This window comes from Spermophilus citellus, assembly GCF_964194105.1.
Source record: "Spermophilus citellus genome assembly, chromosome: 3".
NCBI classification, from domain to species: domain Eukaryota; kingdom Metazoa; phylum Chordata; class Mammalia; order Rodentia; family Sciuridae; genus Spermophilus; species Spermophilus citellus.
Window position 1 is genome coordinate 97,358,218 of NC_138184.1, and position 11,592 is coordinate 97,369,809.

The 11,592-nt window shown below is 44.4% G+C and overlaps 1 protein-coding gene across 1 annotated transcript in view; it reads left to right on the forward strand.

The window, feature by feature from the left end:
- LOC308645871 (transmembrane protein 132B-like) overlaps window positions 1-11,183 on the forward strand; it is a 52,477-nt gene extending 41,294 nt beyond the window's left edge. The window contains exons 3-6 of the mRNA XM_081288296.1: window positions 1,090-1,295; window positions 6,617-6,887; window positions 8,697-8,888; window positions 9,764-11,183. Of these exons, the coding sequence (XP_081144422.1) occupies window positions 1,090-1,295; window positions 6,617-6,887; window positions 8,697-8,888; window positions 9,764-10,915 (1,821 nt within the window). The 3' untranslated portion in view covers window positions 10,916-11,183. The remainder of the gene's footprint in view (window positions 1-1,089; window positions 1,296-6,616; window positions 6,888-8,696; window positions 8,889-9,763) is intronic.
- Window positions 11,184-11,592: the final 409 nt, after the last annotated feature.

Here is an 11,592-nt window from a genome sequence, read left to right on the forward strand (position 1 = left end):
CACAATATATTTATTTTTTTTATGTGGTACTGAGAATCAAAACCAGTGGCTCATGCATGCTAGGCAAGTGCGCTACCATTGAGCCACATCCCCAGACCCAGGTCTGCTAATTTTAACCAAGATTGATTTTTGGACTTTGACTTCTGGAACTTCAAGATAATAAGCTTATTTTGTTAAGTTAAAAAAAGTTGTCAGACCTCTGGCCAGTTATGTTGTAGTCTCAGTTTCTTCATCTATAAAATGAGATTCTGGCCCCTTTGCAGTTTTGTTATTCTGTTGTGAATTGATGGTTTATTTTCTGTCTCTTCTTCATGACGTGATGCCTACTCCTTCCCCTTCCCTCATCTATATGTTTTTCCTGATGGGCCAGGAGAACGAGGCAGCAACATTTTATTTGCTTATCCTGAAGATGTGAATTGAAATGGAGCCTTAAATTGTCTAATTCTGAATCTGTGAGTGGATCAATTAAAGGGGGAGCCTCCAAACGCCGAGTCAAAAGACCATGCTAAAATGCTACATCCTTACCACTATTCTGCAAAATTATTGTTTAATGGGGCAAAAATAATTGCATCTATGTTTCTAGCACATTTCATGAGTGCTTTGCCTCATGGATTTATCAGGATTTTAAATCTAGTACAAAGCTCTCTTGATTTTTCAGAAGATCCTCTTTATGGCTTGAGTTAAGTATGTTTTTATGTAACAAAAACCTTTTGTGCATCTTCTAATATGGTGCCAGAGTGAAACAAATTGCACCTGGTGTTTTATTGGTAGTGGTTTGAGTTCATGAAAAAAGGTAAGATAAAGAAAAAGCACATCGCAAAAGCAACAGAGGTTGTGTAACTCCATTAAATTATGTTTACGGGTTTACTTATCAGAGTTTTGTAACAAAATGGTTTTTTTTGGAGTCTGTTTATCAGTATTTGTCACTAATTAGTGCCTACAAATTACCCTTTATGGGAGTCATGTTCTTGCGGTCATCCTGGTGTCTTAATAAATCAGAGCTGTCATTGCTCACGTGCTTTGCTATTGTTAGGTTTTGCTTATGCTTTTCTTTCTGGTGCATCTCATGGTTCTCTCTCTTCCCCAAAGGTTTCCAACAACTGTGACTCCATTTTCGTGAATGGGAAGGAAATGAAAAGTAAAGTGGACACGATAGTGAACTTCACCCACCAGCACTTCACCTCCCAGGTGGAAGTCACTGTCTGGGCGTCCCGACTCCCCTTGCAGATTGAGATCTCAGACACAGATCTAAGCCAGATCAAGGGTTGGAGGATCCCAGTGGCCTCCAACAGAAGGTGAGAACCATACCACAGTGGGTTACAGTGGTCTGTGCTTGGGGTTCAGATGAGTCTGACTTGGGACTCACTCACATTTTAGTATTAACACCTTTTAGAGTAGTTGTGAGGATTCAGTGAGATGATAGGTGTGCCTAGCATGGGCCCTGGCATGGGCTCAGCTGTTTTCCATCCCCATCTCACTCCCATTCATTCTTGTGTTCCTCTTCCTTAGTCTCCCTGCTCGTGGATGTTGGTCATTTCTCATGGACACAATGCAGGGATTAAGACTGTGAGCTCTGGAGTGAGGCTGTCTGAGTTTTAAACCCTGGTTTTCCCACTTAAAGCTCTGTGAACTTGTGTCTTCACCTGTCCATTCCTCAGTTTATTTATCTGAATTGAGAATAATATTACTGAAAAGTTGTTCCAAGAATTCAGTGATGTGATGCGTACTTCAGTAGACAGAATTCTAAAGATGAACTGCTTGCTCTCCAAGATTCCCATCACCAAACACTGATCTGATAGGGTGGTGAGGGGACTTCACAGAAATAGCTACAAACAACTGATCAATGGAGAGTACCTTGGTGGGCCAGACCCATCAGATAAGCCATTTGAGAGCAGAACATTCTCCATAGCCAATACATAGGGTAAGTGGGAGGGATTTGAAGGTGTGAACATTTGGACAGGGTGTTGCTGGCTTTGAAGATGGACTGAGCCACATTTCAAGGAGAGAGGGTGACAGTATTTAGGAGCTGGGAGTAGCCTGAGGATGCGCACCAGTCAGAAAATGGGGGCCCCAGTCCTTCAACAAAAGGATCCAAATAACCTGCAACAACCAGACAGATCCTAGAGGTGGGCTCTTCCCTCACATCTGCTCATCAGAGTCAAGGCCAGAAACAGGAAAGGAAAGGCCAAGGTTGGCCTGAGTGGCAACAGGGAAGGTGGTGATGGCACTTAGAATGTGAGAGGAGCATCCTGGGGAAATCATTCACTGCACAGACAACTGCAGGGCTGATAGAAATCTAGATTTCAGAATGCTGCCACTGAGGGCCTGGAGGTAATTGAGGAAGGCTGATCCTTGCTAGGAGGCCACAGAGTGCTCAGCAGAGCTGGGTACTGCCGGTATGTGGAAAGCAAGTGAGGCTGGCTGTGGCTGAGGAGTTGATGGGTGTGCACCTTGGAGTCTTCTTGCTACGTTTGGTAAAATGCAAGAGGAGAGGTAAATGGAGGCAGGACTGATAAAAAGGAACAGGACCTGAGGATGTTGAAGTTTTTAGCATCACTAGATGGCCAGCTATGGGAAAAGCAAGAGACTCCCTGTTGCAAAAGTGGACCCTTCAGCAGAGGCCGAGGATGGGACTCAAGACTCTTCCCTGAAACCCGAAGGACAGGCCCAGAGCTGACTGCCTGTGTGGCTTCTTGATTTTGGCCCACCCTCCACCTCTTCTAGGGCTGTGCATTCTGCCTTTTGGGCAAAACTAGCAGGGAAGGAGTGGGCACCCCATGGTATCTGAAACAGATCACCTGGGCTCCAAGCCCAAGTTGTCATTAGAGCCAAAGCTCAGAAAAGCCCATCAGCACTTGTTCTCTAAAACAGAACAAAGTTACTAAAACAGGTGTTAGTGGGATCCAGGGTTTTCTGTCATAATATTCAGAATGTGCAGAAGACAATTGAAAATCACTTGTTATACCAAGCAGGGAGAAAAAAAAAAACAAAGCTCTCAGTGAGGAATTTCAAATAGCCCCAAAACAAAACAAAACAAAACAATTAGAAAATCTCAGAAAGCACATGTACTCATCATAAAGAAGAAGATGTAAATCATAGGACTAAAAAAGAGAGTTACTGTCAGTGGGGCTGTAAGAGGATCAAGTCAGTGGAAGACAGACAAAAGAATTTACTCAATATGAGTAAGAGAGAAGTAGGCTGGGAACAAGCGAACAGAGCTTCAGGCACTTGTGAACAATTACAAAAGATCTAAATTTCTGTAATTAGAATCTGAGGACAGGAAAGGGTATAGGGATGAAACAGTATTTGAAGAAATAGTGGCTGAAAACTTCCCAAATTTGACAAAAGACACAGCTTATGGATTTGAAAAGTTGGGAAATCACAAAAGTGACAAATTCAAAGAAATCCATGCCAAGGCAAATCATAATTAAGCTTGTGAAACTTAGAAGACAAAGGAAGAATCTTAAAAACATCCAGATATTACACTAATTTGAATGAGGATGAATTTCTCACCTGAGACCAAGGAGGCCAGAAAGACGTGGCACATTTTTCCAATGGTGAAAGAAAAGAACTGTCAGTCCTGAATCTATATCTGAAAAAAGTATTCTTCAAGAATGAAGGGGAAATAAAGGCATTCTTACATGAAGAGAGACAGAATTTATTTCCAGGAGACCTACCCTCAAAGAAAGGCTGGCGGAGCTTCTCCAAAGAAAAAGAAAATGATAACTGAAAAAGATTTGGAACTTTGAAAAGGAAAAAGGAATGACAGAATCAGTAAAAGTTAAATAGGATAGAAGTCTTCCTGAATTCATGAATTTCTTAAATTATATTTGTCAATCATATTTGGTTGAAACAAAAACTTATGACCTCATCAATGTGGTGCTTAAAGTACATAGAGGAAGTCTTTAAAACAATTGTTTGTGAAAGCAGGGAGGCCAAGGAACCTAAACGGAATTAAGGTGCCTGCCTTCCAGGTGGTCAAACTTTGTTACCAGGCCAAAATAAGTTATGCATGGAGGTTATTGCTCACCCATGCATGCATACAGGCACAAGTGACTCTAAAGTTGGTGATATCTGAATGAGCTCTGTGTGTGCCAAGGCCAGTTGCTTGGTTTTGGTATTGTCTTCTCATTACAAAGATAGTCACTTTGCAGTACTGGGTAATGAGTGTATGGGATCTCTCCATACTTTTTTTTCTTTCAGTGAATTTGTGATTATTTTAAAATATTATTTAAAAGTTAAAAGAATTAATAGAATACAGTTTATCTTAACCTAATATAACTGTTTTGTTTCAATAATTCAGAACTTCTAAAAGTTCACGTATTTACTGATAACTTTTATCATACTGCCACCTTTTAATGAAGTGTAAAATATACTTTATAATGCACTTCTTTCAGTTTTATCCACTTAATTAAGGGGAACTTCTCATCACTAGCACAAAAAAGACAGCTGGTATCATTTATTATAAAATAAATTGTATCAAAAATTAATACAAAGAAAACAATGTTGTAAATTTCTGAGTAGATGCTGTCTCTCTGTGTGTCTTTGTTAAGTATCAGGACAGCATTTAAAGACTTTGTAGCACTGAACAGAAACAGTGCTGGTGATATATTCTGATGGACTCAAAAATAGAATGGGAATGACTTATCAGTATGTCACAATGTTTTTAATGCTGTGTCCCTTTCCTTCTGAAGGCATCTCTCTTACCCATAAAGATCTTTACTTCTCGCTTCAGGAAACTGGAATTGCTGGTCACAGTGCTGGTTCAAGGAGGCAGATTGACCTATTGTGAATAACACATATTTCAGAAATCAAATGGAACTGGATGCAAACCTGCTAGTTAGCAGTTGACACATGTTTTAGTCAGTTTGCGTCACTGAGATCAGAAGACCTGACAAGAACAACATAGAGCACAACAAGTGTATTTCAGCTCATGGTATCAGAGGTTCAGTCCATGGTCAGCTGACTCCATAGCTCTGGGCCAGAGGTGAGGCAGACCATCATGTCAGAAGGGCAGGGAGGAAGAAAGCAGCTCAGGACATGCTAACCAGGAAGCAGAGAGAGCACCACACTCAGAAGGGACAAAATATAAACCCCTAAAGCCTACTCCCAGTGACCTGCCTCCTACAACTATACCCCACTGCCTACAGTTACCACCAGTTAATATATATCAGTGGATTAATAGGTCACAGGTCTCATAATCTGATTTTTTCACCTCTGAACATTCTTTCATCGTTCTGTACATGAACTTTTGGGAATGCCTCAGATCTAAACTATAACACACATGTTAACCACCATGAGCCTTTTGTCACAGCCACAGTAAAGATGCGGTTAGTTGTAGAGCCAGTGAGGATGCACACAGGGACAACCAGATTGGGCTTGGCCCTGCCTCTGCACATGATCAGTTACGTGGCCCCTTTCTTATCCACATGATCAGGATAGCAGTCCAACTTCAGTCTTCAGGTTTTGTGAGGAATGAATGAGTTAAACGTGTGGCTGTTGTAAAGTCAGCTGTCATCGTGGGGAGACTAGGCCCATAGTAGGTGTAACAACAGTACATAGGAATTGCTGTCGTTTCATCCCCTGATGTATTCCTCCTCGCTGGTGGTCACAGACTAGGCAACAGCCATGAATCAAAGTCCTCTCCTATGAGGCCACAGGAGAGGTTCTTCTTTAGGGGAAGGTTCTGGAATTGCAGAACCAGAGGATTTCTCAGGGTGGGCTGTGGACAGATGGAGAGCATGTGCCAGGATTGGAGGAAGGGCCAGAGCCTTGGGGAAGGAAAGCAAAAGCCAGGATGGGCGAAAGGAGAGATCCACTCACAAGTTTTATCAGTAACAAACGAGCAGCTTTGCTCCCAGAGCAGTACTTGTGGGTGAGGGCAGGATGTGCCAGGGGAGAGCGCTCTGGCACCCCAAGGGCCTAAGCAGGAGGAAGCTGCTTCTGTGGAGTCCACTGGTCTAGGCCAGTGAGGAGTGGGATATGAGAGCAGGCCAAGCCCACTGGCTCCTGGTTTATCTTTGCAGTTCCTAAGGGGCTTTCCCAGTGTCTTCACACCTTGATGTCCTTGGTCCTTGATTTTTATACTCCCAAAGGGGAGGAACAGGCAGCCATTCTTATTTTCATTTCCAGCATGAGGTACCTGAGCCCATGGGAGAGCAGAGAACCTGGCTCAAGGCCCAACAGGGAGTGCAAGCAGGAATCCAGACAACTCCTCTGTCTCAGGACCTCGCATTTCTGCTTCAGAAGCCACAGTCTTACTTCATTCCCACATGGGGAATCGTATTTTGATGCCCAGTTTCCAGAAGACAAAGAGCAGAGGCTCCATTCCTGCCTGTCTGGTCTGGAGTCTCCTGTGGCAGTGGACCAGGGAAGTCAGGGTGCACTTGCTGTCCACCTTCTAAGTGTGAAGCAGCCTGTGTGGCTCACAGTGACTGCTGAGAAGGTATTGAATGATTTAACTGCTGAAAGTTGAGTGAATCGATGGATGAACAGATTTGGCCTGAGAAAAGCCATTTTATTTCACTCTGCAGAATCACTTGGACTCTAAACCAGAGGCACATGACACTCATTCCCGACAAGGACCCTTACTCTGTTGTGGTCTGTTTGTGTTCAGGCCCACCCGGGAAAGCGAAGACGAGGAGGACGAGGAGAAGAAGGGGCAAGGCTGCTCCCTGCAGTACCAGCATGCCCTGGTGTGCGTCCTCACCCAGTTTGTGACCAAGTCATCTGACTTGGGTCAGCTGACCTACATGTTGGGCCCAGACTGGCAGTTTGACATCACTGACCTTGTGACAGAGTTCTTGAAGGTGGAGGAGCCCAGAGTCGCCCAGTTACAGGATGGCAGGACCCTGGTTGGTCGGGAGCCGGGAATCACCACTGTTCAGGTACAGGGGGTTAATGTTTTGCCACCTCTCCAACACCACTCCCTGCTGATGATGCAGGCAAATGCTGCCATGGAGGGGTGTGCCCATGTGTGAGGGTGATTGTGCAAATGTGCAGATACCGAGTCTGCCTGTAACAGAATCATGAGAAGCAATAGAGTATTCACCAATTTTAATAACCTAAACACATTTTGTATTTTAGAGAGGGTTGAGAAAATGCCTGATCTGTTTTTACCAGAGAAAGCTAAATGAAACACATAGTGTAAGTCACCCTTTTCCAGATATGACACTGTGTTTTTTTTTTTTTTTAATCTGTACTAGGAGGTGGTAGAACCTCTGAAAGCAAATTTCTCCTGAACCTTGACATTTAACCATTTAGCTATATTATACCTTTAACAGTAGGCAAAGATTTTTTAAAGCATGTATTTGGCTATAAATCACAAAGAATCCATAGTTAAAAGCTCTCTATTTTCATCATACTAAGAGTAAAATAATTTCTGATTTTGGCAAGATTAAAAAAGAAAAAGTCACAGCTTGTTTTATTTTTGCAAATTTAAAATGTTACTGCTCATAGTTAATTATGTCTTATTTTAGGTGTTGCCAAAGTTAATTTTCGACAAAGTTGAAGTAAATATGTAACATTCTATATTTGTGTCTATTCTGTGTAATATATTACCACCAATTTAACATTTCAAGACAACAGTAGTTTATTAAGTTATATTTTGTGGGTACACAGTCCTGGTGGGTGGGCTGGTTCTATGCTCAGGGTTCCTAAGGCTGAGATTCAGGTGCTGGCTGGGCTTGGCCCTTAATCTTGGAGTTTTGGGAACTCATTGGCTTTTAATCTCATTCAGTTTCTTGGAAGAACTTAGCTCTCTTATAGTTATAGCACTGAGGTCACAGTTTCCTTACTGTCAGCCAGGTGTTGCCCTGTCCTTTAAGAGGACCCCTCCATTCCTTCTCACATGGTCCCTTTCTCATTAGTAATGGCTGGATTCAGTCTTTCTCACACTTAGAGTCTGAATTCTCTTGATACCAGCTGGGGAATGCACTCTGCTGTTAAGTGTTCCTGTATAATTCGGGGAGACCCTTGTTTTAGAGCCAGCTCTGCCATATAACAGTGTGCTTTCTCATTGTGTTTGAGAAACACACTTAGAGTGCTTTCTCATTGTGTTTGAAGGTTAAGGTCAACATTTAGGGGGACTGTTCTAGAAATTGTGCCTTTGACATATTCCTGTCCTGGTTTCAGTCTCCTATGGTTGCACATTAGATAGTAAAGTGGTAGGAATGGCTCCTTAGGACATGACTATTCTCTGCCCCACTTTAACTGTTCATCCAGTTATTCCACAGTGGTCCACACAATGATCATATTATCCCATGATTGTCATCTAACCTGCCCATTGGAAGGGATGTGAGCAGGAGAAGAGGGCTGAGCACCATTTCCTTCAAAAGAGTTGACCACAGGCCACTGCTTTCAAAGCCTGAATGTCAGTTGTTGGGAAAGCACTACTCTTTGAGTGCTGAGTACCAAGGCAGGCAATTTGAGTTATTGCCTCTAACTTAAAACAAACTTATCTCAGGAAATACACTGTTGTTATCATGGCATGAATCCCAAGAAAGGAAGTGGATTAAGGTGACCTTTATAAAACTCCTTCAAGTGCTAAGTTTAATTGGACAATGGCAGGATACCTACGTAAGCAGTCTTCCTGTGTGCGCTCTGTAGAGCACTGCAGAGTCTCCCGAGGCCCCGCCAGCTCCAGGACTTGAAATTGTCACGTGGGCAGAGACCGCGCTTTCTCACTTACTCCCCAGGTCCTCTTACCTCTCTCTGACTCCATCCTGGCTGAGAAGACAGTGATTGTCCTGGATGACCGTGTCACCATTGTGGAGCTGGGCGTGCAGCTGGTGGCTGGCTTGTCCCTCTCCCTGCAGCCTCACAGGGTGGACCGAAGGGTCATCGTCTCTACAGTGGCTGCCCAGGATGTCCTCCGGGCTCCACAGCAGGTGAGAGCCTGGAGGCCTGTGCCCTGGTCCATGGTCAACTCCTCTCCAGGTCGTTTTGTCCTACACAGAGGGTCAGCAGGGTCTCGCAGTCCCTTGCTGTTCTTGGAGCTGCTCTCTGCATCTCCCCCAGCACATTGGGTCTAGGAAAGTGTGTGGAGACGGAGGCTGATTTCCTCTGCCATTTGTTCTCCAGCAGGATAACCTGTGATAGGCACAGTCTGCTGTTGGACTGTGAGCTGAGGGCCATGTTTTTTTACCTTGGCCAAACCAAATGGGTAATTTTTGATACTGCATCTTGCTAAGTTGCTGAGACTGGCCCTGAACTCATGATCCTCCTGCCTCAACCTCCTGGTTGGCTAGGATTACAGGTGTGCATCATTGTGCCTGGCTGTTGCAAATCATTTATAAAGATAACCGAGGCACTGGGCCGTTCAAGCAGTCCAACTTCATAATCCATCGTTTACCAAGAAATTTACCAGAGTGTGTTTTGCTTCATCAGCATTGGCTTCCTAATAAAGAAGGTTCAAAGCGATATTATCTTTAGCAGTAGCCTGAGTAGTTGCACCTAAAATTGATTCAGATAAATTGCCTGATCTTTCAAAGTGTTATTAGAAAGGTCAAAGTCAAATTCTTTGATATGGCATGCAGTAAATTAATTTACACTTTAGTGCATTCATGAAAGCTTATTATTTATTTCTCATACCAGTGGAGCTCCTGCAGATTATTGATGCCAGTTCAAGGAATGACAAGAACTGGTAAAGATTATAAAACGGAAGATTTTTTTCTACATATACTTAAAAGCGTTTATATAGGAAATCTTGCTTATGTTGTAAATTTGAAGGGAGCTGATCATGCTTTGATTTCGTTTCCCTCAGGAAGCCATAGTCAGTTCTTGGATTTTGTTCAGTGATGGCTCCGTGACACCTTTAGACATTTATGATCCCAAGGATTTTTCCATAACTGTCTCATCATTGGATGAAATGGTGGTGTCTGTCCAGCCAAACTTGCAGTCCCAGTGGCCCGTTGTGGTTGCAGAGGGCAAAGGACAAGGGCCCCTGATAAAGTTGGAGATGATGATCAGTGAGCCTTGCCAGAAGACCAAGAGGAAGAGTGTTCTTGCTGTGGGTAAAGGAAGTGTTGAGGTCAGGTTTGCACCAGGCATGGAGGAGGAACACCGAGGAGGCAGCAATGACATTGAGGGCGTGAACCGGGAATACAAAGATCACCTGAGCAACTCCATAGAGCCGGAAGGGAGCCAGGAGCGAGTAGTCCAGGAGTGGCTCCAGCGTGGGGGCCCTGCTGGCCCAGAGGACAGGACCAACAGGAGCACAACCCTGCCACTGCCTGGGGAGGGGAAGGACAAGAAGCTATTCAAGAGTGGTGGTGCAGACGCCTTCTCCAGCTTCCCCACCCAGGGGAAGTTTCCAGAATCCAGTAACCCTAGTGACCTTACAGTGGCCTCCAGGGACTTGACAGACTTGGAGATCGGCATGTACGCCCTGCTCTGTGTCTTCTGCCTGGCCATCCTGGTCTTCCTGATCAACTGCGTGGCGTTTGCCTGGAAGTACAGACACAAAAGGCTTGAGGTGAGCGAGCAGGGCAACATCCCCCACTCCCACGACTGGGTCTGGCTTGGGAATGAGGTGGAGCTTTTGGAGAACCCAGTGGACATCCCGCTCCCCTCGGAGGAGTGCACGACCATGATAGACAGGGGGCTGCAGTTCGAGGAGAGGAACTTCCTGCTGAACGGAGGTTCCCAGAAGCCCTTCCACAGTCAGGTGCTCAGACCTTCTGACTATGTCTATGAGAAAGAGATGAAAAATGAACCTGTAAACTCTTCTGGCCCGAAGAGGAAGAGGGTCAAGTTTACTTCCTACACCACCATCCTCCCTGAGGATGGGGGCCCGTACACCAACTCCATCCTGTTTGACAGTGATGACAACATCAAGTGGGTCTGCCAGGACATGGGGCTGGGGGACTCACAGGACTTCAGAGACTATATGGAAAGACTGCAGGACCAGATGTAAACTCCTTTCTTATGTTGTATTCACCTTTATGCCTTCTGTTTTCTGATCGGTGGAGCAGTGAGTCTGATCAGCAATAGGGTGACTTCACAAAGCTGAGTTCGTGGAGGTCTGGAGGGAGCCCTTTCTAAGCATGTTTCAGAGGCCTGGAGAGTTACGTCAGCTGGGTTTTAAGCTGGGAAATGCCTCTAAAACAGCTACATGTAGGGACTGGAGGAATTCTAAGACAACAGTTTTGCCTGCAGCCTGGTACCAGCTCAGTGCAGGTAGAGTAAACCCAACCCCACAGACATTGTTAGTCATCTCATGGTGAATGGCTGTGTGTAGTGAGGAGAGATTTGGATGATGATTTTCCTGTTCCTAGACCTTTTAAAGAATAGTGGGCAGGTACAGCCTGTGGCCTGGGTTTGGACACACATGAGAGGTGACTGAATGTAGCTATCCTTATTTGTTAGGAGCGCTGCTCAGTATTTTTATATACATTTCCACCTGCACCTGTTCCTTTGACCTCTGGAATTTTTTTTGAAACACGAAGAGAAGAAATTTCAGTCTTTGAGATCTGTGTGATTTACAAATGAGTTTTATTCCCTGGGATTTACCCCGCGTCACGTCATTTCCTGGGTCTCCATACAGGATGTCAGGTTTTTCAAGTTTTGAGCACTTCTTTCTTTAGTGACAGC